The sequence below is a fragment of the Drosophila grimshawi genome, unplaced genomic scaffold (assembly GCF_018153295.1).
Source record: "Drosophila grimshawi isolate 15287-2541.00 unplaced genomic scaffold, ASM1815329v1 contig_1377, whole genome shotgun sequence".
Classification (NCBI taxonomy): domain Eukaryota; kingdom Metazoa; phylum Arthropoda; class Insecta; order Diptera; family Drosophilidae; genus Drosophila; species Drosophila grimshawi.
Genome location: NW_025062900.1, coordinates 2210427 through 2234619, shown reverse-complemented (window position 1 = coordinate 2234619; position 24193 = coordinate 2210427). Strand labels below are relative to the sequence as shown.

At 36.2% G+C, this 24193-nt stretch overlaps 3 protein-coding genes across 4 annotated transcripts; 2 read left to right on the top strand and 1 right to left on the bottom strand.

The window, feature by feature from the left end:
* The first annotated feature begins 500 nt into the window (after positions 1-500).
* Positions 501-2093, top strand: LOC6562555 (transmembrane inner ear expressed protein). Of its 2 annotated transcripts, none has more exons than XM_001989265.3 (3): positions 501-775; positions 852-1004; positions 1935-2093. In XM_001989265.3, the coding sequence occupies exons 1-3, from the start codon at positions 652-654 to the stop codon at positions 2021-2023; spliced, it is 366 nt and encodes a 121-aa protein (XP_001989301.1). In that variant the 5' UTR covers positions 501-651; the 3' UTR covers positions 2024-2093. The 2 variants fall into 2 exon arrangements, with proteins under 2 accessions (XP_001989301.1, XP_032592187.1); XM_032736296.2 differs by lacking the exon at positions 1935-2093 and adding an exon at positions 1596-1762 and having other exon boundaries at positions 505-775.
* Positions 2094-2560: 467 nt separating this feature from the next.
* LOC6562072 (actin-related protein 2/3 complex subunit 2) lies at positions 2561-8693 on the bottom strand. The gene is made up of 9 exons (XM_001989266.2): positions 8518-8693; positions 7950-8049; positions 6184-6277; positions 6021-6120; positions 5762-5948; positions 5474-5694; positions 2985-3076; positions 2809-2918; positions 2561-2742 (listed from the first exon to the last, which is right to left on the bottom strand). Exons 2-9 carry the CDS (start codon positions 8021-8023, stop codon positions 2715-2717), a joined length of 906 nt encoding a protein of 301 aa, XP_001989302.1. The 5' UTR covers positions 8024-8049; positions 8518-8693; the 3' UTR covers positions 2561-2714.
* Positions 8694-9129: 436 nt separating this feature from the next.
* LOC6562907 lies at positions 9130-10683 on the top strand. The gene is made up of 2 exons (XM_032736482.2): positions 9130-9709; positions 9797-10683. Exons 1-2 carry the CDS (start codon positions 9166-9168, stop codon positions 10597-10599), a joined length of 1347 nt encoding a protein of 448 aa, XP_032592373.2. The 5' UTR covers positions 9130-9165; the 3' UTR covers positions 10600-10683.
* The last annotated feature ends 13510 nt before the right edge of the window (positions 10684-24193 follow it).

The window sequence follows — 24193 nt, the reverse complement described above, 5'->3', positions numbered from 1 at the left end:
TGGTGTCTGCAAAGCAACAAAAAAAATTACTTAGTCCTGCTGTGGCGCTCGGCTAACGGAACGCACCAAAGAACCGTTAACCGCACCCAGTTTCGGAAAGAAGGCGTCCATTGTCATTTTTGTTCGCTTTCACATGCAGAATGGACAACGCTGCTGTAGTAAAATATCTAGCATTACAACGGATCAAAGGACAAATTGAATACAGCAATGGAGCATATTGGTTATGGAGCTTTACATTGGCATATCTATGAAAACAACTGGTTAAATGAAAAATTAAGTATTTTTGATTTGGAAATTAATTAATATTCAATACTATAATATACTATATTAAAAAAGGGTTTCTAGACTTTAACGTGTCCTATTAAACTAAAGGGTATTTACAAACCGTTCAACATTGACAACTTGCGGCTCTGTTTGTTATTTCACACCGTTTAATAATCTATACAGGGTGTGTCGCAAATATCCCAGCAACAATAGCCCGCTTTCATTTGTATATGTGCTGTTAGCACCCAGTTTCGACTCAGCTTTGCCAGTCAAATGAACAGCGGAGCCGCAGTCCCCATTGGCCAGGCAAACCAGCCAGACGTGGAATAGTTTTTATAACGGTTCAACGAATACCTGCGTAAGGAGGATAGGCTACAATAACACACAATGGACGACGATACGGATATCTTTGACATAGATCCCAAGGAAGCTTGGCTGGAAAAGATAACAATTGGCGGGCTGCGACGCTGGCACATTATTGCCTCTGTTTTGGGAATACTGATGAGTCTAAGTGGGTGCCAGATGATATATATATATATATTGATTGATACACAGTTATAGATTATATTAATTTATAATTAACTTAGTGATTATGGTCTGTTGCTGCATACGGTTTCGCATACCGCGCACCAAACAGGAAATCGAAGCCGATTATCAACGCAAGCAGATAACCAAAAAGTTTCGCGAGAAACTGCAACAGATTAAAAATTCCGAAATGGATGATATGGATCTGCAGAAAGGTATGTAAATTTAAGAAAAAACCCCTAAAACATATATGTAAGTACAGTGGTCGCTTGACAACTAGAAAAAATATATAAATGAATAAATACAGTTGTGATAAAAATAATAGCACCATCAGGTATCTTTTTTAAATATGCCAGCTTAAGAAACCTTTGCATAGAAGTCGAAGAAGACTCTAATAAAAAAACGATTTCATATATAAATTAAAAAGTTGTTCACAAAAAATCAACTGATAATAAAAAATATTAGAAAAAATAAAAGTTTCATTTACCGAGCGACCACTGTGGCTTTGAAAAGGGCTTCTCGCAGCTATTTAACACAAATTTGTGTATTACTCTTTGGCTCATTCTCGCCCATCTGCCCCAGTTTGTGCCCCAAATGCGAGCCAAGCCTTTTTCCTCTTCCTCTTGTTTCTTTAGTTTAGCACTCACGCATGGTGTCTGTATATATATAAAATATATATATAGAATATGATAAACGATTCTTTGAGCCAGCACGCTAGTGTCAAAATATTTGTGTATATATATATAAATTGTTAAAAGTTAACTATTTAACTCACACACGTTTCTAACACTTTTCTATCACAACAGCACTTGCTTATATCAAATTGGAACAATACGATGATCCCTAGGGAAATCTCTCCCTCTCTCTCCCCCTCTCTCTGCCTCTCTTTCTCTCTGTAAATACTCATTTGCATAACATCACCAAAAAGCACCAGAAACTATCGGAATATTAATATATATATTACTACTACTACTACTACTACACAAAAAACTAGACAAAAAATCTACTGCCAATGTAAGTAGCGATTTTTGCAAATATTTATATATATGTATAAAAGACATATACGACTATATATATAAGCTTAATTTTTGCTTGCTTTTCTTTTTCTCTCCTCTCTCTCTCTCTCTTTTTTTTGTCTGTTGCAGTGTGTGTGCGCATTCAGAGCGACTATCTGAATTTGCAGGCCAGTGTGGAGAGCATGAACGAGAAGCAAAATGTTAAGTTTAAGATTTAAACTATTATCTATATAAAACTGTTATACAACTTATATATACAAATATGAATAAAACTAGTGGGCAAATAAATTTGATTTGTTTTTGTTTTATTGCATTTAGCTTTTCAGTTTTTTAATTGAAATCAGTTTGTTTTTGGAATTTATTGTTGTATCAAAGGTATTAATTTAGTATTTATTTATTTTTTTGATTTTTAATTCTCTACACATACTGGCTAGTTAAAGGGATGTATTTTTTTTTTTTTGGGCAGCATTTTGACAATTGCGACAATTAACAGATTGGTTTTGTTTGCGACATTTTGTTTCTTCTTTACTTAGTTCTAGGCATTAGTTTAAAATGTTTTCTGTTATTTGTTTTTGACAATTCTTTAGTTTTGTGGCTGACTTGGCTGATTCTGATACGGTTGCTGACTCGACAAAACACATACACACACAATTTAAATATATTATAACGCATAACTATTATATTTTACTTCTGTTTTTTGTTCATTCAACTTGCTCCGGCTTACAATTAGCTCATTGTGGGAATACTTTCTGAAGTTCGTTTTTACTGTGAGCGGCTTTTTATTGATTTATTTTCACCAACTTAATGCCAAAAATTCTGCAGTTTATCTCAATTTTTAATACACTCTTTTTTGTTGTTGCTATTTTTATTTTTATATTTATATAAAAACAACTAATTATACGCCGCACATCATTCCTTGCGGACGAATGTTCTCCCCCTAGAACAAAAAACGAAAATCAAATTAATATTTTGATTAAATAAGATTAAAAAGAGAATAACTTACGTTATAGTCTTCTTTTCCGTAGTCTTCGGCTCGGGTCTTGCACGGTTTAGCACCTTGAGGAAGTCGGAGGTTTTTGCGCGCATACGCGAATGAATGTACGCCTTTGAACACTATTATATCAAAATTGGAACAGTTTAATATAAGATATATAGCATTATTTACTCTTTATCGCTTACCTTAATGTGATAATGCAAATAATCACGGAACATGTGTATTAAATTGATAGTATTATCCCGTGTCTCCTTATTGGTATGTCGTGGAAACAGCACTGCAAATATAAACAAAACAATTGAATTAGGCAAAGAAATCAAGATAAAGTAGGGGAATTGTTTATATAAGTATAACAGTTAGGAGAAACTATCCTGGAAACACAAGCAACAGCTTATGAAGGATTAAGCAGAATGCTGTTCTTTTATCGAAAGAATTGAGAACTTATTCTGAAGATATTACTCAAATATTCCACTTCGAGTATAAAGAAGTATAACAGATTGGAGCTACTGTACACCAACACAAGTCATCTGTTATAATATGAGTGATTAAACAGGATGCCGTTCGCATTTAGATTGATTTTGGAGTATTTGAGACACAAATCGGAAGAGGAATCCAGAATATGCCACTTTGACTCCACAGAGTACAACAGATTGGAGTAACTGTACACCAACACAAGTCATCTGTTATAATATAAAGGATTAAACAGGATGCCGTTCGCATTTAGATTGATTTTGGAGTATTTGAGACACAAATCGGAAGAGGAATCCAGAATATGCCACTTTGACTCCATGGAGTATAACAGATTGGAGTTACTGTACACCAACACAAGTCATCTGTTATAATATAAGGGATTAAACAGGATGCCGTTCGCATTTAGATTGATTTTGGAGTATTTGAGACACAAATCGGAAGAGGTATCCAGAATATGCCACTTTGACTCCATAGAGTACAACAGGTTGGAGTAACTGTACACCAACACAAGTCATCTGTTATAATATAAAGGATTAAACAGGATGCCGTTCGCATTTAGATTGATTTTGGAGTATTTGAGACACAAATCGGAAGAGGAATCCAGAATATGCCACTTTGACTCCCCGGAATATAACAGATTGGAGTAACTGTACACCAACACAAGTCATCTGTTATAATATAAGGGATTAAACAGGATGCCGTTCGCATTTAAGTTGATTTTGGAGTATTTGAGACACAAATCGGAAGAGGAATCCAGAATATGCCACTTTGACTCCCCGGAATATAACAGATTGGAGTTACTGTACACCAACACAAGTCATCTGTTATAATATAAGGGATTAAACAGGATGCCGTTCGCATTTAGATTTATATGGGAGCATTTGAGACACAAATCGAAGAGGATATTCATAAATATGCCACTTTAACTCCACAGAGTATAACAGATTGGAGTAACTGTACACCAACACAAGTCATCTGTTATAATATAAGGGATTAAACAGGATGCCGTTCGCATTTAGATTGATTTTGGAGTATTTGAGACACAAATCGGAAGAGGAATCCAGAATATGCCACTTTGACTCCCCGGAATATAACAGATTGGAGTTACTGTACACCAACACAAGTCATCTGTTATAATATAAGGGATTAAACAGGATGCCGTTCGCATTTAGATTGATTTTGGAGTATTTGAGACACAAATCGGAAGAGGAATCCAGAATATGCCACTTTGACTCCCCGGAATATAACAGATTGGAGCTACTGTACACCAACACAAGTCATCTGTTATAATATGAGTGATCAAACAGGATGCCGTTCGCATTTAGATTGATTTTGGAGTATTTGAGACACAAATCGGAAGAGGAATCCAGAATATGCCACTTTGACTCCATGGAGTATAACAGATTGGAGTAACTGTACACCAACACAAGTCATCTGTTATAATATGAGTGATTAAACAGGATGCCGTTCGCATTTAGATTGATTTTGGAGTATTTGAGACACAAATCGGAAGAGGAATCCAGAATATGCCACTTTGACTCCACAGAGTACAACAGATTGGAGTAACTGTACACCAACACAAGTCATCTGTTATAATATAAAGGATTAAACAGGATGCCGTTCGCATTTAGATTGATTTTGGAGTATTTGAGACACAAATCGGAAGAGGAATCCAGAATATGCCACTTTGACTCCCCGGAATATAACAGATTGGAGTTACTGTACACCAACACAAGTCATCTGTTATAATATAAAGGATTAAACAGGATGCCGTTCGCATTTAGATTGATTTTGGAGTATTTGAGACACAAATCGGAAGAGGAATCCAGAATATGCCACTTTGACTCCATGGAGTATAACAGATTGGAGTTACTGTACACCAACACAAGTCATCTGTTATAATATAAGGGATTAAACAGGATGCCGTTCGCATTTAGATTTATATGGGAGCATTTGAGACACAAATCAGAGAATTATTCATAAATATGCCACTTTGACTCCCCGGAATATAACAGATTGGAGTAACTGTACACCAACACAAGTCATCTGTTATAATATAAGGGATTAAACAGGATGCCGTTCGCATTTAAGTTGATTTTGGAGCTTCTGAGACACAAATCGGAAGAGAACTCCAAAATATGCCACTTTGACTCCCACAGGGGAATGGAATTTTGAATAGATCCTGGAATGATAGACGACTCACCGAATGTAACATATCCAATGTTGTCGCCCACTCTGGCATCGCTGTTGGCCAATTCTAGGGGTGGCTCGCGGTGCGAGAAGAGCACTTGTGGCGCTGTGTGCGATGCACGACGACCTTCCCTCAACTCCTGCATGAAGACCTTGCCAATGATGACGTCGTCCTCATCCCGAAAGATGGTGCTGAAGACAACGGTGACGCGATCAGGCTTTGCCTCCACATAGCTGTTGGATTACAGTGGGGATCTCTATTATAATTGATAGCTATAATTTATGATCGAGTAATTCTCACAGCGTCTCATCGTTGCGATAGTTGATAACAGCTCGTTTCTGGACCTCTTCGCCCTGTTCCTGGAAGTCGAAATATTTCTCAAAAACGGAGGCAAAACAATTGCGCTTTAGCAGTCCAATTCTCTTTGCAATCTGCTCCCAATCCGCGGGTATATCCTCCAGATTAATAAGTACAGACACATTGTAGCCTATAATTAAAATTTAAATATATTTCAATAGAGGTTTGTTATCCTTTTTCCTTTGAAGTACAATATGTATACCTTCCTCCGTATCGGTTAGCAAACTTCCGTATTCCCTTTTCAGCAGCTCATCGGCTCCGTGTTCCTGCAGCTGTTTGTAGAACTTGAGCGAAATACTTATCTGAAGACGAAAGTATATATGATTTATATATAATGTATAATTGTATTTGAATTAGGTACTCACCCGCACTTTTGTCTTATCACCATTCACATTGGACATATGATATAGAACACCATCGAAGTCTGCTATTCGTATATCTATCGATTCTGGTTTGAGTCTGCAAAAGAAAACACATTTCCATAAACATTAAAAAGTAATAATAACAATAAGTAATAATAACAAGGTTGCGCCTCAAATCAATATCTTATCGCCCGCATGCCATTGTTTTGAGCAGATTAATGTGAACAAACATAAATATTGTATGATTCATAAAAGGTTTATGTAACGAATTTTGATTTTATATATTACAACTAGTTTTTCAGTAGTTTCAGCTGCAAACTCTGCTCATATATTTGGCATACTTAAAAATAATAATAAACATTTTGTGCATTGGATTATTTATTTAGACAAATCATAACTCATAAATTAGAAAGCAACTTCGTTATTTTCATACACAGCGTATAACAGATTAAAGAAACTGTGCACGAAACTAGTAACTGCATCAATATAAATTATTGAACAGAATGCCGTTCGTGAATTCATTAATATGGGAGCATTTGAGACACAAATCAGAGGATAATTCTGAAATATGCCACTTTGACTCCACGGAATATAACAGATTGGAGTAACTGTACACCAACACAAGTCATCTGGTATAATATAAGAGATTAAACAGGATGCCGTTCGCATTTAGATTGATTTTGGAGTATTTGAGACACAAATCGGAAGAGGAATCCAGAATATGCCACTTTGACTCCATGGAGTATAACAGATTGGAGTAACTGTACACCAACACAAGTCATCTGTTATAATATGAGTGATTAAACAGGATGCCGTTCGCATTTAGATTTATATGGGAGCATTTGAGACACAAATCAGAGAATTATTCATAAATATGCCACTTTGACTCCAATTTAAATCAAATTTTGGAGTATTGAGACAGAAGAAAAGGAATCCAAAATATCCCCTTTGACTCCACGGAATATAACAGATTGGAGTAACTGTACACCAACACAAGTCATCTGGTATAATATAAGAGATTAAACAGGATGCCGTTCGCATTTAGATTGATTTTGGAGTATTTGAGACACAAATCGGAAGAGGAATCCAGAATATGCCACTTTGACTCCATGGAGTATAACAGATTGGAGTAACTGTACACCAACACAAGTCATCTGTTATAATATGAGTGATTAAACAGGATGCCGTTCGCATTTAGATTGATTTTGGAGCATTTGAGACACAAATCAGAAGAGATTTCGTAAATATGCCACTTTGGCTCCATGGTGTATAACAGAATTCACTTCATTTTCACTCGACTTCAATGAATAATTTGTTGTGCTTTGGCAGCCGGCGCCCAAACGGCCTCTCGCAGATGACTCAAATGCACTGTTTGTGTGTGTGTAGAAGAGAGAGGGGCGCATTATGCACTAATAATGCAGTAAATGAGCTAAAGCGAATTAACAAATGCTGCGCGGGAGGGCACTGTAAAAGGAGGGGGTCCAAGCAACATGACAAATACTACGCCCACACACTCACAAACACATATATATATATATATGAGTGTACCGCAAGTTGAAATTATACCCGATGTTTTGTAAGGCTACCCTATAAATATATAAATGTGTGTGAAATACACTGATAAACACATAATGAAAACTGATAAGCCAAGAAATTAGATAAACGACAAATAAAATGGGGGCACTTTACAGTTACGCGAGAGAGAGAGAGAGAGAGAGAGAGAGAGAGAGCGAATGAGACAGCGATACAAGTAGAGGAAGAAGACTCACCCTGCTTGTGCATTGCGGTATTTGACCAGAAGCGTTTCCTCGATAATACGGTTATTGATTTCCAGCAGAATCATTTTGTATTAATTTTGATTTTAATAAACTGTGTGTGCGAAAATGGTTAATTTGAGAAATAAGCCGAAAATAAAAATTAGACGCGATGATGACAAATTTATGACGTTGCCTTTGGCCCGCTCCGGCTGCGAATGCGGCGCTCTTTTCGTGCGTTAACTGTTTCTTTACTGCTCGCTGCTGCTGCTGCGAATGCGTTTGTATTAGTGTGTGAGAGACACGGCTACTTTTTATGGGGAGATTGCTCCAACTCACACACACTTATATGCATTCAATTCGTACATGCACACGCATACATATGCATAGACAACACACACACGCGTCGCCTTGCGTTGCTATTTAGGTGTGTGTCTGTGTGCAGCGTATTTAATGAATCAACAACAAAAAACTGGGCGCAGCGCTTTTGCTGTCGGCTTTTTTTGGGTGATCTCCGTCACACACATACACACACACATTCACACACAGTTGCAAATTCCAACACACACACGCATACACTCACGGTCGCTGCGCTTATAATATTATGCACTCTGTTAATTGCTGTTGCGTTTTGCGTGCTGCTTTTCAACTTCTTTTTCTGCTCTATTTGCACTTGTTCGCATTTGATTTATTTAATATAAAAAAAAGCAGAAATATATGCAATGCGCGTATCCATGTGGCCAGGTACTTGGTACTTGTGTGGCCAGATGCCGTGATTATGTGGCATGCTTGCTGTTGCGCATACACCGATATATCGATATATTGATAGGCATATTTTGTTTTGAAAATAATTTTTGCATTTTGCATGGATGGATATTGATATTTTGGTGGGTTTGATTTATTTTCATTGCCACTGCACGCTTAATATATCTAAAATATGCAGTGGGAATAATATATTTTGTCTATCGAAGCCCGCGTCGAGGCGCACAAGTCGCATGCGATATGCGTCCGATAGATGACATACGATATGCGTTCGATAGATCACATACGATATGCGTTCGATAGATCACATACGATATGCGTTCGATAGAGCGCACGATTTGCAATAGATTGCATGCGATATGCTTACGATAGATCGATGAGCGCATGCAACTTTGGCTGCAGCAACAAAAGTAAATAAATAAATACGCTCTTTGCTTGTTGTGTAAAAAACAAAAAACAACAAAATCAAATGAACGACGTTGAGCTTATACGATTGATACAAATCTACCCGATACTCTACGACAAGGACAGCGCACGCAGTGCAAAGAATGCGGCCAGCAAGGACGCCGCATGGAAGACAATCTCAATGAAATTGGGTGCCAGCGAACGAGCCTGCATCACACGCTGGAAGAGCATACGCGATCGGTTTGGCAAGGAATTCCGTCGCTTCCAGGAGGATCCCGATAGTCCCACCTACTGGGACATGTTCCCGCATCTGCTCTTTCTCAAGGATCATTATAAGCACGGGCTGGTCAAGCACGAGAGTTTGGATGGCATGAAATTTATGCCAAGTCGTCGAAAGCCACGTCGTTCGCGTCTCGAGGATCGAGATAAAAGGCCGCGGGACGAGGAATTCGAAGAGGAGCGGGAGGACATTGAGCTGTGTCAACAGCTAATTCAGCTGGTCAAACAGCATCCGGTGCTCTACGATCGCCACGAGATACGCAACTCCAAGAACCTATCGGCCAAAAACGAAGCTTGGCGCGCCATCTCTGAGAGCCTCAATGTTTCCGGTAAGCAGCTGCATAATTCATAGAAAATATTAAATATTAAATTATTCAATTCATTAATATCAATTTAATGTTCATGACTTGTTGCAGAGCAATTGATCTACAATCGCTGGAAGAAGTTGCGGGATCGCTTTGCACGTGAATATCGCAATCATCAGATTAATCAGGCGGCGCCCATCACCTGGAGGTATTTCAATGATCTGCTCTTTCTAGGCAGGCATTTTCGCAAGGGAATCCCTTTGATTATAGCGAACATTAAGAAACGGGGTCGTCCGCCCAAATGTCTGGCGGCGAATAGATCGGATAGCTCAACTATGACAAGTAATGAGCAAATTTGGAGTGCCGATTCACCATTTAGCAGCGATAACGAAGCCGATGAGCTGGAGGATGAAATACAGTATGAGTATCAGGATCAGGATCAAGATGGGGAGGATTTCGATGATTATGTACAAATGGAGGAGGAGGATGAGGAGGAGGAGGAGCAATTAATGCAACCAATCGAACACGAACAACAATTGGATGTGAGCACCACAATGGATGAATCCGAATTGGAACAGACTTCAACTGCCAATTCATCAGCAGCAGCAGCAGCATTAATTGAGAATGTTATAGAAGAAACTGATTCGATTAGTGCTGAGAAATTAATGGATACGGTTATTTCCAATATGGAGACGGTGTTGCAACAGTCCAAGGATTGTTTGCACGTGTTGCAGCAACCCACGCAGACTAAAAACAGTCTGCTCAACAAAGTTCAAATGCTGCTCGATGGTTTAAATCCGGAGCAACGAAAACTGGCTGAACGTAAAATTTTACATTTTCTTTGTGAATGTCAAATAAAAACGCTCGATGGCGTGGAAATTGAAGATGTGGCACCTTGCCACATCTTGAACTGAGCTGCAAGACATGTTCAAATCATGTGTTCCAAGTGTACTTCTCTATTTTTAATTAAAAATCGTTTTATTTGCTGAAGTTATAAATTTAAAACTGCGAAATGTAGATAAGAAAAGGCGGGTCTCTTTTTAAAAATATGCTAATAATTCAACAGATGGCGCAAGTGTGCCGTTTGAAAATGTAAATTGGGCTTGGACATAAAACTTAAAATGCAAAAGCTACTGACAAATAGCACATTGTTTAATGACTCACACATGTTTAAGGCTAAAAAAAATCTCAAATTAAGTTACTTTCGCCTCATCGATGAAAAGCAAACTATTTCTGGCATTTGCGGTAGTTACAAATTTGAAGTTCCGATATGTCGATGAAAAAGTCGCGCGTCTTTTCAAATTAAGCAATCAAGTCAACAGATGGCGCACTTGTGCTGTATAAAAATTCATTTTACACACGCACTTAAAATGTAAAATGCATATGCTAATGACAAATAACATAGCTTTTAATAAAGCCCACAGGCACGGTAAGAATTTTAAGTCAGAAAACGCTCAAATTAAGTGTTCCCAGCTAAGTTGCCTTCGCCTTGATTAGCGGCTAATTTGTTCTATTGTGAATAGCCAAAGATAGTGCGCACACCAGCCGTTAGATGGCACACGTGCTATGTTTCAAACAGACCGTTAAAACTTGGATGGAAAAATCAAAGCAAAAATTCCGCCCACGTTCGGCATCAATAATTGCAATTAATTAATAAAATATACGCATTCCAATTTGCGCACAAAACAGACACACAATTATAAGCAAAAATTGCTGGCATGCATTTAATATTGTCTGCAAATACGAATTGTGTGTTTTGGCTACAATTGTAGTTGCCATGTTCGATTCAAACAGTGCAGTTGATGCTTTTTTGTTGTTGCCTAATTGTAGTTGTTGCCCCCAAACAATAAGAATTATTAAAATAATAAACTTTTGGCCCACCAAAAGCACATTTTAAGTGGCTGCCAAAGGCCCCTTTGTGCGTGTGTGTGTGCGCGTAATAAACTGAATTTATACAAATAAAACGTCGAAGTCGGCGGCATCGTTTGAAGTTATGCGGATTTGTTTTGTGGGATTTGTTATGGAATGTGATCAACGGTGATTCCTTAGGCACACCACACACACATACATTCATGTGCGCATACATGTTGTCTGTGTGTTGTATACAAATGGAGAAAGAGAGCACACACGCCATGTTGTTGTGACACCTGCAGCTCTCATGGATAGCGTGTGAGACAGTGTTTGTGAATGAACGGTAAATATTTCGGCACTGCCATTAGACGTTAACGTCGCCGTCGACGTCACCTTGATAGTTTTACGATGCGACGTTGATGGAGCTGCTTGCTGTCGCTGCTTGCGTTCCCTTCCCCTCCATTCCAATAGTGTTGAATGCGTGTCGTGACACGAACACGCGATTTGTTACGAAATTGTGTCAGGAATTTCATTAATGCAAATTAAGCCATAATATTAATTACATAAATATAATGTGAGAAATGCTGAGTGAAAATAAATAGATAATGCAAATAATTAACTACACTAAATATGCAAAATTTTTATGTTCCATCCTTTTTTTTCGAGTTTGTTGTTTGCTCTTCTTTCACACGCTCAACTCTACTCTCCAGCTGCTTCCATTCTGTTCTTATTGTGTGTTTGAGTGTATTATAACAGTTATTTATTTGCGTACATCTGTCTGCCCTTAAAGCTGTGCACTTCAAGCTTAAATGTAAATTTGCTCTGCACATTTAAAGTTCACATAACCTATGACATCGCGATGTGCGTGTGTGTGTGAGTGTCAGTGTGACAACTACAAACTTTCTGCAGATGAATCATTTGTTGTCTGTCAGAGGCACATCATTGGAGGCCAGTGGGCTCATTAATCACAGTCCATTTTAGTTGTACTCCTTCCACTTTCTCATTCGTTCGACCCCTCTCTCTCTCTCTCTCTTCTCACAGTGTCAACCCTAACCTAGCGCACACTGCTTTCAAATCTATTTGCGTCTAGCACTTGCAATTGTCTATGCGCGAAATTTGTATTATTGCCAAATGCCACGGATTTACTCAATTGCCGCAGTGTCGACGGCCAAAAAAAAAAATAATTATGCATGCAGCAATGTGTGCCAAATTAATTGTATTACACATTTACATAGGTATACAGACATGTGTATGTGTGTTGGAGTGAACATTCATGTATGTTTGTATGTGTGGGTAATACAGTGGTTGCCATTTAATTAGAGCGCTTCAATTTTATTTAAAGGGCATACACAATTCAATGAACTTAAAGCTATGCAAGACTGAATTTTAATTGCTGGAATTTTTAACCACAGATTGAACACTGTATTACTGTATATACATATATAAATGTGTGTGTATGCATATTATTGTGCAATGTAACTAATGATTTTGGCAATGCTCGAGGGACAGTGCTATGCATATTTATGTATATTATATGCTACACGTATATATTTGCATAAATACGTATGTATGTAAATCCAAGCAGAACAAAAAGCTCAACGCTTGCATTGTGCTGCGCTGCGGCGCTTGTCTGAAAATTTGCCATGTCTCTGTCGCTATCTGTGTTTGTGTGTGTGTGTGTGTAAATCTGTGCATTGTTTTCGGCATATTGTATATGCACATGTGTGCATGTCATGCATTTCAATAAATGTATATGAGTGTGTGTGTGTGTGTGTGAGGCGAGGGCAGTGGCATAAAATCCATTTGGAATTTGTGAAATGAGCTGCTGATGCGCTTGAGAAATACGCAATACGCATTGCGAAGAAGGTAAAAGGCAAAACTACAAACTGATAATAACGGTAAATGATAAATGGAAAACGATAATGCGTGAAAATCAAACGTTGAATACATAGAGTACAGTAGTTGATCGATATGGAGAACACTTGTGCTTTTAGAGCTGATTTAAATTGGTGAAAAATAAAATAAATTAATTAATTTAATACATTTATGCACTTTATACACAATTTTTGATTTAATTTACTTTTACATGGTGTACAGTAGTTGCTCGGTAAGGAAAACAGTTAATCAAACCAGTCCGTTTTATTGCCAAACTGCCAACTTGAATACTATACTCCTGAGTATATATTTTATACGTCATAACATTTCAATTTTTACATTTTGCATTTTGATATTTTTATTTTTCGTTGACACATTTGTTTCTGCTCAGACTTTTTGACACGCTTCGCAAATGCAAAAAATGCAAAAGTTCAAACAAACTTGTGCGTTTTGTGTCACGTTTCCATTGTAGGCACGCTGTACTGCAGCAACATTTTGTTTTATGGCCAATGCCAATTTGCTGTTAAGGACACACCAAAAAGTGGTTGGCAACAATTTGCAATAAAATTGCAGACAGCACCATAAAAAGAAAGACAAAAAAAACCACAAAACCGAAGCATAAACGAAGCTCATCGATGCGAAACGAAAGCTGCAGTATGTCCAGCCAATCAGTTACTATCACCCTTTCCCCTTCCCCTCCCTCTCCTAGATACTTGATTGTACTGCAGCAGCTACTTTGAAGCTTTTGAACTTTGGCGCCATGTTGCTGACCGGCCAGCCGAGCGCATAAATTTCTGCTTTGTGTTCCTTCGTCCAAAGTTGACCAGTGACCCACAAAGCGTTTGAAATTTACGATGCCAACGAAGATGAAGACAAAGTGCAGCCAGAAAGTGAGACAGCAAGTGTGTGAGTGAAAGAGAGAGGGGGCGTGGAAGTAGTTGTAAGGTGTCCCATATATTGCAGGCAGCAGCATGTCGACATTAACTTTTGCTTAATTACATTTCGCTGCAATTAAATACACCGAGAGAAAAAAGATGATGTAAATGCACAAAAACAACTGAAGCAACTTAAGTCGAGTTTTTGAGCTTTTTAAAAATATAAAACAATATAAAATACAAACACAAGAAGCTTTTGTAATTCTTATAAAAAATGGGTTAATTCATGCTTAATAAATTAATAAATATTTAATAGATTTTTAAGTTACAAATTTTATATACAAACAATTTTTTTTAACTGTATACAAATATTTAAAGTGCAATTTACTTAAAGTGCACATGCTGTCAATTAAGTCAAACAGCGAAAATGTTAACGAGGAGGAGCAGGGGGAGGAGGAGGAGGAGGAAGTGGAAGAAGAAGAAGAGGAGGTGGAGCAGGATGAAGCAAAGTGGTCAAAGTGCTAACTGGGAGGTAACTGGCAACAATGCGTATGCGTTATTTGTCAGACAGCAAACGTTGCTAATCATCGCCAGCATCATCAGCAGCGAACGCGTCAGCGCCTGACAAGGGGCCAAGGCATTCACACGACTTCTACACACACACACACAAACACATACACACAAATACACAACATCTATAAATAAATAAAAATAAAGCTATCGATGTGCATGGGTCAATCAATAAGTTTCTCAAAAATGCGCAGCAATCTGAGAAAATCTGAAAATTAAGATGATGAAGAATCTATGGTTTTTTATGGTGTACATTTTTACATGAATTTTGGGACAGAACTTTAACATGGATTTGGAGCAAGAATGGCGTTTTCAACGTTGAATCCAGTTTTAAACTAGAGTTCAAACCATGATTAAAAAGCTATGGTTTTTGACAATCGGATCACTTTTGACCAAGTTATGGCTGTGAGAAGTTTTAACACATCCCTATTTTTGTGCAGGATTTTTGACAAGGATTTTGATCTAGAATCGCGTTCCCACGTTTAAATGTAGTATTACTCTACAAGTCCTAAAATGATCAAAGAGTTGTCGTTTTTGAAAATACAATTCCTTTTTGGGAATATATCTCTATTATAAATATATTTGAAATTGTAGTATATTATTTATTATAGACTATTTCTTCAACAGTTGAGGAGCAACCGTCGCTAAAATACATAAAAATACATTGAATTGTATGCCTCTGGGGTAGCTGTTCTATGTAGCATTTATACTCTATGCTTGCACGAGCTTTACGATTCGCAATTACTTTGCTATTTTGGCAATGTATTTTTCTCTCTTTCATACCCTGAACCCATTAAAAATGTGTAAAATGGGTATAATAAAGTGGAGCAATCGCTTGTGACAGGCAAATGGGCCCAATAAAGTTTTTTATTCGTAGTCAAGCTAGAGAATTACAATTAAAAAAGTTGTTTATTTTATTTTTACAATAACTTGGCGAATATATCGATAAAAATCGATTTTCGGTTGCAATAAAAAACCACTATTTTATAGTTATACATTTTTAATCAAATATTTTGAATAAAATTTAACGATAACATATACATAACTATTTTAAATATATATCTTTCTAATTAGTATTTTATATCTTTTATTTATATATCAACCAATCAAATTTCAATATAAGATCTGCAATAATAAACATATTTTCACATTTACCAAATTACACAGATGTTTTGAATATCGAAAACTGAAAGGATATCTCCTAGTCGATCACTCTCGATTAGAGCATTCTTACTTGTGTTTTTTTTCTCGCATTTTACTTTACTTTTTTTGTTGTTGACGACGCGGCGTCTGCTTTTGTGTCTGCGTCTGCGTTTGCGTCTAGTTCACAGCCTCACAGTAACCCCCCAACCTCCCTCAAACCCCCTTCGCCTCTTGTTAGCGCTGATTCAGCTGCCATTGAAAAAAATGATATGGAGCATATTATCTTTTGGGGCCAGCAATGGTAGCCAAAACTATTCAAAGAGCAACCTGCTCGGGGCATCCTACGAAATAGTTGTTGATACTGTCAGCTGGCATAGATCATGATTACTTATTGCCTGATTCCGCACACACATTACTCATACGCAGCGTGGCACTCGGAATAAAGTAAAAAACGAGGCGCGAAGTAAACAGACAGCAAATTAACGCAAACACTGATTATTTTTCATTATTGATTTAAAAATGTAATTGATTTTTGTGAAGCAGGCAAAATAAATGCAAATTATAAATACCATTAATCCATGAGAAAGAAAAGCGGAAAACTGAGTTCTGATTAATATTTATAAATAATTTGTGCGGCATTTGGCATTTTGTGAGCACTTGAAAATGTTTTTTGGACAAGTATTTTATTTTGATGCGAATACATTTTGTTGTTGCCTTCTTTTTTATATGATGGCTTATGGACAGTTGGCCATTAAATGGAGCGTGTCCCTCCATCTCTGCCGTTGCCGCGCATACTCTGTAAACATTAATTTGGGCAGAAGGGTGTAATGAAATTGTGCTAAAGTATTTAGCATCACTTTATTTAAGCTAGACTGTACAGTTAATAACTGCCATCTTACAGTATTTAATAAGAATAATTATAATAATAAGTTCGGAGCTGGCCAATGGCGACTCACATTACCTTGTAGTAGTCTGCCCTAATTCGAAAGGTCATTAACAATCTGGGAAGTGGGATAGTCCTGGGTATTTTTTAAAGTTCCTAACGTGGGATCAGAGTCCTCAAAACAATGTTACAGCCTCCTGTCAAGTCTATCTTGGTCTAATACTTGATATATGCACTCACTTCTAGACAAAGCACATCAATCTGTCTTTATTAATTCTTTTGAAAACTATAATCATGCCTATCTGAACAATTGGGATAAGCACATTAATAGTAATCAAGCTAAAATTATTTATTATTATTATTAAATACAGCAAAATTGCAGTCATCAACTGAACCATTTAGCCTAAGAAGCTTTTACAATAGCCTTCTCCTATTATTTGATTACAATTTTTATGAAGTGGGACATGTTTATAGGATACCTCGCAGTCTATCACTGTGTCATTTACATTGTTTTGTTTTTACGCGTCGTGTTTCATATTTTGGCTTGTTTTACATTCTGTTTCATTAGTGTTAATTTTGTTCGACATGTTGCCCATTTAGCTGCTGATCGAAAACATTTGGTTTCGATTTGCGTGCATAATTAACTTTTAGCATTTCTTTGTTTTCCGCCATAATTCCGAATACATAACTTCCTGTGTCAACTCTAAATATCTCATTAAGATTTTGTATTTTCATATTGAACAAACTACTCTGACTAAAAATCAAAAACTGGTCTCAGGGTATCTACAAGTCGAGCTCTCTCGACTGGTGCATTTTTTGTTATTTGCATTTGTGTTAATTAGAGATGCATTGCAAATGCTTTGGCATGATTTAATTTGCATTTTACATTGAATCAATAATGTATCCGTTTGGTAAATTGTTGATTAAACAAACGATATTGATTGAATTTGGTGTGTGTAAATTTGTAAGCGGATTTTGTGCACAATTTGAGTTGCTATATTATTAATGATCCAAGGGAGAGTTCAGATAAGCGCATTAAACATGGGTCAACCAACTAATAATCCTAGCCACAACAATGCCAATTTGACAGAACATCACACAACAAAAAGATAGATAAATAAATAATAAATTTTCTTTATTCAAGGCGAAAGTTGATGCGGGTTCAGACAGAAAGTTTTGGCTTATATATATATATATATAGGTATATAAAATATTGCAGATGAGATTTATTAAATGAAAATATGCAAAAATTTGTGCATTATCGTTTGACAAGTGAAATATTATAGAAAAATTGTATACATTATCATTTTGTATACATTAAATTTTGCCAGACATTAAACGAAACGAAAACTTTGTAGATTTATGATGTGAAAGAGTGTGGATCATTATTGTTTGATATTCAAAACACAAAGTTAGATTCTGTTTAGGCTGTAGCTTATTTAACGCCACTCTCTTAATTCTCATGTTTATACTAAGTAAATATTCACGGCCTGAATTTAAGCAAATGCCAAAACTATGCCCACTGTGATACATTTGTCCTTGCAGCGTATTTTATTTGTATCCTTCCTCTATACAAAAAAAATCGAATGCGGAAAAAAAAGAAGTAAGAAAGTGCTAGTCGTGTGAGCTCGACTGGGAGATACCCTGAACACAAGTTTTTACCTGTTCAAAGTCAAACTCGTCCTAGAAATAAATAAAAATATTCCAAATTAAAATGTATTGGGAGGTATATACTATGTTCTCTAGTGGAATAGTGTGTTTTTAAAACTGTAGTTGTATTTGCTGTCAGAAATCGATTTGTATCGATAGTTTCGGAACGCAGCTTAGTTATCGATATAATTAAATAAGCTTGAAGTGCGTTTGGTATATGAAAACTTAGATCCCAACTTTTAAGTCTCTAGCTTTTAAGGCCTCTGAGATCGACTCGGCTTTCGATGTTGATCAAGAACATATATACTTTATAACCTCGCTGATGCCTCCCTCTGCCTGTTACATACTTTTGCCTAACCTTATTATACCCCTTTTGACACATTTATAATGGGCTCAATGGGTATGAAAAAAAGATGTAAAATGTTGCGGACGATAAACGCCGAGCAGCGATGCGACGGCAGCAAATTGGTGCGCCACACACAGTTACACACACATACATAAATAAATATATATGTGGATACATAAATATATATATATATATATATATATATATATATGTATAAATATATATATATATATATATATGTGTGTATTAGCAGCAATGCTTTTCCCGCAAAAGTTGGCAACAAATTTGCGCGCCGTTTCTCAAGTGGCCTTTTTTCCCCCAATCGCTATCTCTCTCTATCTGCTCTGCAGCTATCTCTCTCCCTCTCTCTCTCTCTCTATCTACCTCTTTCTCTCGCTCAAGTGTGGCTCGCACTCGACAATTTATTTGGCGCTGGGTGTTCATTGAAAATATTCGTGGCACAAATTTTTTTTCTCAGCTGAGTTTGTAAATTTTGGCTTCGTAATGTTGCCCATAAGTGTGTGTCTCTCTGTGTGTGTGAGTGTGTGTGTGTGTGTGTGAGTGTGTGTGAGTGTGTGTTTGTGTGAGTGTGTGTGAATGTGTTTGTGGGTGTGTATCAGCTTGCCATGCAAAATGAAATATTCAATAATAGCCTTTGCCTTGACCAAGCGGCATATGCCAAGTGCTACAAAGTTTCTTTTATTTATTTAATATTTTTATTTGCTTTCTTTCAGATTTATAACACTTAAGATGAATAATATTTGTTTGCGGTCGGGTGTTAATGACAGTTGGGCGGCAGACCTTAAACTTAAATTGAGAATAATATATTTGATATGGTTATGTGTCGAAACTTTGCTTTGGCTTAGCCAGATTTGACTTGAGTTTACACGAATTCTTAGCCATTTATTGTTTTCTTTAAACCACTTCCTGATTTCGTTATTGAAACGAGAACATTTTTAATCTCTGACTTTTGTTTATGTCTATGCACAAAAATTCTAAGTTGCCCAATTTTATGGTAATTATTTAATAAACACACGATTATGATGATAATGATCATAATGATCGAACGATTCAAACAGATGCTGGCCAAAAAATTTATGATTGTTTTATGAGTCATTTTGCGTTTAATCTTTTTTGCATATGTTGCGTTCAATATTATTGCAAGCAATCCAATTATTTGCTGAGGCAAACAATACGCGTCGTATACGCAATATGCGCCATTAATTTGCATGCAATTAAAATGCCAGCGGAATAAGTGCAGAATAATGACAAAAACAAATAGTTTCTTGCTTCGTTGTTTGATTTGCAATTTGCTTGCCAACAATTTAAGCAAACATCTCGCAGCAGATGACAAACCCAACAATAACAATAAAAACAATGTGAAAAAAACTAAAAAGCTGAAGCCGAAATAAATTGAAAATCAAAATAAAAACTATAAATGCTTGCTAATTGGAATTAATTTGCTAATATTTTAGATTATGTTTGTAATAAAGAATTCGTCTTTCGATCAATTGTCAAAAATCCTCCTAAGAAAAAACTGTTCTCAAAATTAGAAACCCCAAAAAATGGTCTATTTTATTTATTATGTTGAGATATTTTCTAGCATTAAGAAATGTCTGGTTTTTTGGAAAGCAAAAACCTTCAAGATGAGAAACTCTTCGTGTCGAAAGTTTGGCAAGTTTCTGATTAGGGCAATTTGTTTTTCTGAGTGTAGTCATCCGAATTGTCTAGCTTCGACATATTTAGTGCCAGCAGCAATAAGACGGATATATAATCAAGACAGCTTTAAAAGTGAAGGTCAGACGGATAGACTAAATAGACTAATAGACTAATAGACTAATAGACTAATAGACTAATAGACTAATAGACTAATAGACTATTATTTATAGGTTCGCAGACGTTATCTTTAATGCGTTACACACGTCACAATAAACATATAATACCCTCTGATGGGGTGTTAAAACAACAACAACAACAGCAACAACTAGCCACAGAAAAGAAGAAGCAAATTCAAAGCAATTCGTCGCTGTGTCAATTGCGTCATGCTGCAATTTGGCTGGCAAAACTGTGCCAAGTTTTCAAACATAAATAAAAGTTATATAAAAATCAGCAATACACAAGCATACATAAGTCATCTATATGTATACACATATATATATACATGTATATAGTATCTGTGCTGTCGTTCATCAATTAAAGCACAGCAAAAAGGCACCGAAATGTAATTTTACAAAATCGCGTTTAAAAATAATCATTTCAATTTAATTTCAAATTAAAAGTGATATGCCAAAAAGGGGTTGTGCTGGCAGCGGGGGGTGGAAACTGTTGTGGGCGATGGGGTGGGGGGTGCGGTGCGGCTACTTAATTTCGAATGTGCTCTCAAGCATTTGGCAGTAATTGCTCTAGAGAAAAATGTCATAATTAGCGCACTGTCAAAGTCAAGCGCAACAAAAAGAAAAACCCCCACAAAAAACAACAATAATACAAAATAAAAGACAAAGTAAACTAGCAACGAAACGAATATTGTATACCCTTTACATTCGGTAAGTTAAATTATAATTTGTGGCATAATTCTAACAATTTTTGAGGGGAGATAAGGTTTAAAATACTCATCAATTTAATTATAGGGTATGCCTGATGGCTAGTTGAGTTAAATGTTGATATTAAATTTAATTTTAGTAAATTATTCAATTATTAAATTATATTAAATATATTATACAAGAGCTCAATGTGTCCTATTAAAGCCTGAACTGATTAAACATTGTCCTGCAAAAACATGTAACAAGCAGAAAGAAGAATCTCTGAAGCCATTCAAAGAATATATATTCTTGATCAGCATACATATACAACCAAAACTCAATATCAGAGATTATTAGAACTATAGACTTTTAGTATGTAATATAAATCCTCATATATCAGGCACCGAACAATTTTATTTTATTTGATCGATAAAAATCGATTTATAGTACAGGCAAAGACTGCAGGGCATCTCTTAGTCGAATAAACTTATTTGTACTTGAATTGCAATTGAAAATGCGATATCGCATTGCACTCAATTGGAATTAAAAACAATTTACCTAAGCGCTCGTCAAACAGCATAAAGTGTTGCTGGTACCCACTTGGGCAGGGCACAAAAAACACTTAAGCGCAAACTTTTCAATTGTCGCCTGTGTTTTGAGTTGTTTGTATTTTGTATGTATTCAGCTGACGCTTTATGGTAAAATGGCCACTTTGCCTGGCTGACTTTAGTAGTTTTTCCTACTCCTCCCCCTCTGCGTCATCCTTAAACGATAACATTGTCTCCCGCTGTGTGTTAATTACCTTTGCCCGTCATCAGCCAGCCAGCCCGTCAGCGGAAGTGCATCAGCAACAACAGCAACAACAACAGCAACAACAACAACTTTGTTCGTTATTTTTATTATTAATAATTATTTCACATGCAGAGTCGCCCAGCAACATAAAGAAAGCAAGAGAGAAGAGAGTGAAAGAGAGAGGGGCAGGATATACAGAAGCGGAAGAGAGACAGCTACAAAGTCACTGGCATGCATCATATTTTGCATGACTGCACTGAGAGAAACACTGGAATTGAATCTTTTAATCAATGCAGAGTTGAAACGATTTTCATAAAGTCTGTGAAGTAAATACGAAAGTATATTTCGATTAGATTAGATTAGATATATGTATAATTAGATTAAATACATTTCATATAAGTATAATAAAAATGAAAATATAAATAAAATGAAATAAATAGCAAATGGCTTAAAGTGTAAATAAAATAAAATAAATAGCTTTTGGCTGAATTTATGCTATTTATTTTGAATTATTTATATTTATTTTTATTATATTTACTAACTATTTATTTATTTATTCAATATTATTTTTAATACTGTGACTAGCGCCACATTTAATAAGTCTCAACCTTGTAGCGCTATATTAAATAAATAAATAAATAAACTGATTGAAATTCAGAGCCAAAACTAAAGTCGACATTCCTCGGTTTCCTGCCAGGAAATTAAATCGGTTAACCGAAATAAACTGATTGAAACTGATATCCAGAATCGGATACCAAACTCGACATTCACCGATTATCTGACAGAAAATCAAATTGGTTCGGGTTCCAATTGAAATTAACCAATTGAAATTCAGAACCAGAACCAAAATCTACATTCGCTGATTATCTGGTTGGAAATCAAATCTGAACCGAAAACGTGAACCGAAACAATCCGATTGAGACTCAGTTCCAGAACTGGATCTCAAATTCAATATTCTCCGATTTCTCGACAAGAAATCAAAGTTGAATTGAAATCGTTAATCGAAATCAATGAATTAAATATGAAAATTTCCCGATTTGCTGACAGGAAAATAATCCGGATCCGGAACAGTTCATTTAAATTAAGTTCGATTCGTCAAGTCAAATTATTGTTCAAGTATCAAAATTGAACCTTCTACTGCAATTCTGGCTTTCAATATTATTCAATTATTCTCTTTGAAAGCAATTGTAATAATTATATTTTCGAATAATGATTTTCAGGCAATTTTAAGTACTATTATTTTCCGCTGAGTGTAGCTGGTTTTTCCTACCCTCCGGATGTTGCTCGCCACTTGGTTTCTATGGCTTTGTGGGAGGAGGGAGGTTCTGTGGTGTGCGGTTGGCAGGGGGTGCGGTTTGCATTTATGTCCGGGCACCCAACAACATCAACAACAACCAACCAACAACAAGAAGAACAACCACAACCAATAACCCGACGACGATGTTGACGCAAATCGAATGTGGCAACTGCTCGACCAGTTTTCAGTTTGTTGCTCCTCTCTTTGACTTGTTTGCTATCACAATTTCATTTTGTATTTATTCTTGTTGTTATTGTTGTTGTTATCTGGCTGGCTGGTTGACAAACAGGAAGACATGCAACCTTTTTATAGTATTTGTGCACATTTAGATTTGGCCAACTCGTTGTTGTTGAATTTTAATAAGCCGTCAGGTGCATCAGTAAATGAGGCATGCATTATTTGTGCCACACATAATTGCTACAATTCACAAAAATAGCAACAAAAATCGACACACAAAACAGAAATAAAAACAAAATTTATTTGGCTATCATGTTCAAGATTTGTCCTTCAGCATTTTTGGGTTATGTCAATTTTTAGCCGTGGAAACAAATAATTTTCAAACAAAAATCAACCCATTAATTTCTGAGCGAAAGGTTGCTAAAATGTTGAAATATTTTTAGAAGCAAATTTTTTAATTTAACTAATTTTCAGAAAGTGTTCTTCACAAATTTGACTTTTGCGAGATCTTTGACGCAGTTTAAATTATT

Bases quoted from the DNA above. Each gene is read 5' to 3' on its own strand.
- LOC6562907 (XM_032736482.2), top strand. From the start codon at position 9,166: ATGAACGACGTTGAGCTTATACGATTGATACAAATCTACCCGATACTC. The intron at 9,710-9,796 runs GTAAGCAGCTGC...GACTTGTTGCAG, and splicing joins TGAGAGCCTCAATGTTTCCG to AGCAATTGATCTACAATCGC.
- LOC6562072 (XM_001989266.2), bottom strand. From the start codon at position 8,023: ATGATTCTGCTGGAAATCAATAACCGTATTATCGAGGAAACGCTTCTG. The intron at 5,949-6,020 runs GTATACATATTG...TTTTAATTATAG, and splicing joins GCTAACCGATACGGAGGAAG to GCTACAATGTGTCTGTACTT. The intron at 5,695-5,761 runs GTGAGAATTACT...GTAATCCAACAG, and splicing joins TATCGCAACGATGAGACGCT to CTATGTGGAGGCAAAGCCTG.
- LOC6562555 (XM_001989265.3), top strand. From the start codon at position 652: ATGGACGACGATACGGATATCTTTGACATAGATCCCAAGGAAGCTTGG. The intron at 776-851 runs GTGGGTGCCAGA...TAATTAACTTAG, and splicing joins GGGAATACTGATGAGTCTAA to TGATTATGGTCTGTTGCTGC. The intron at 1,005-1,934 runs GTATGTAAATTT...TGTCTGTTGCAG, and splicing joins TGATATGGATCTGCAGAAAG to TGTGTGTGCGCATTCAGAGC.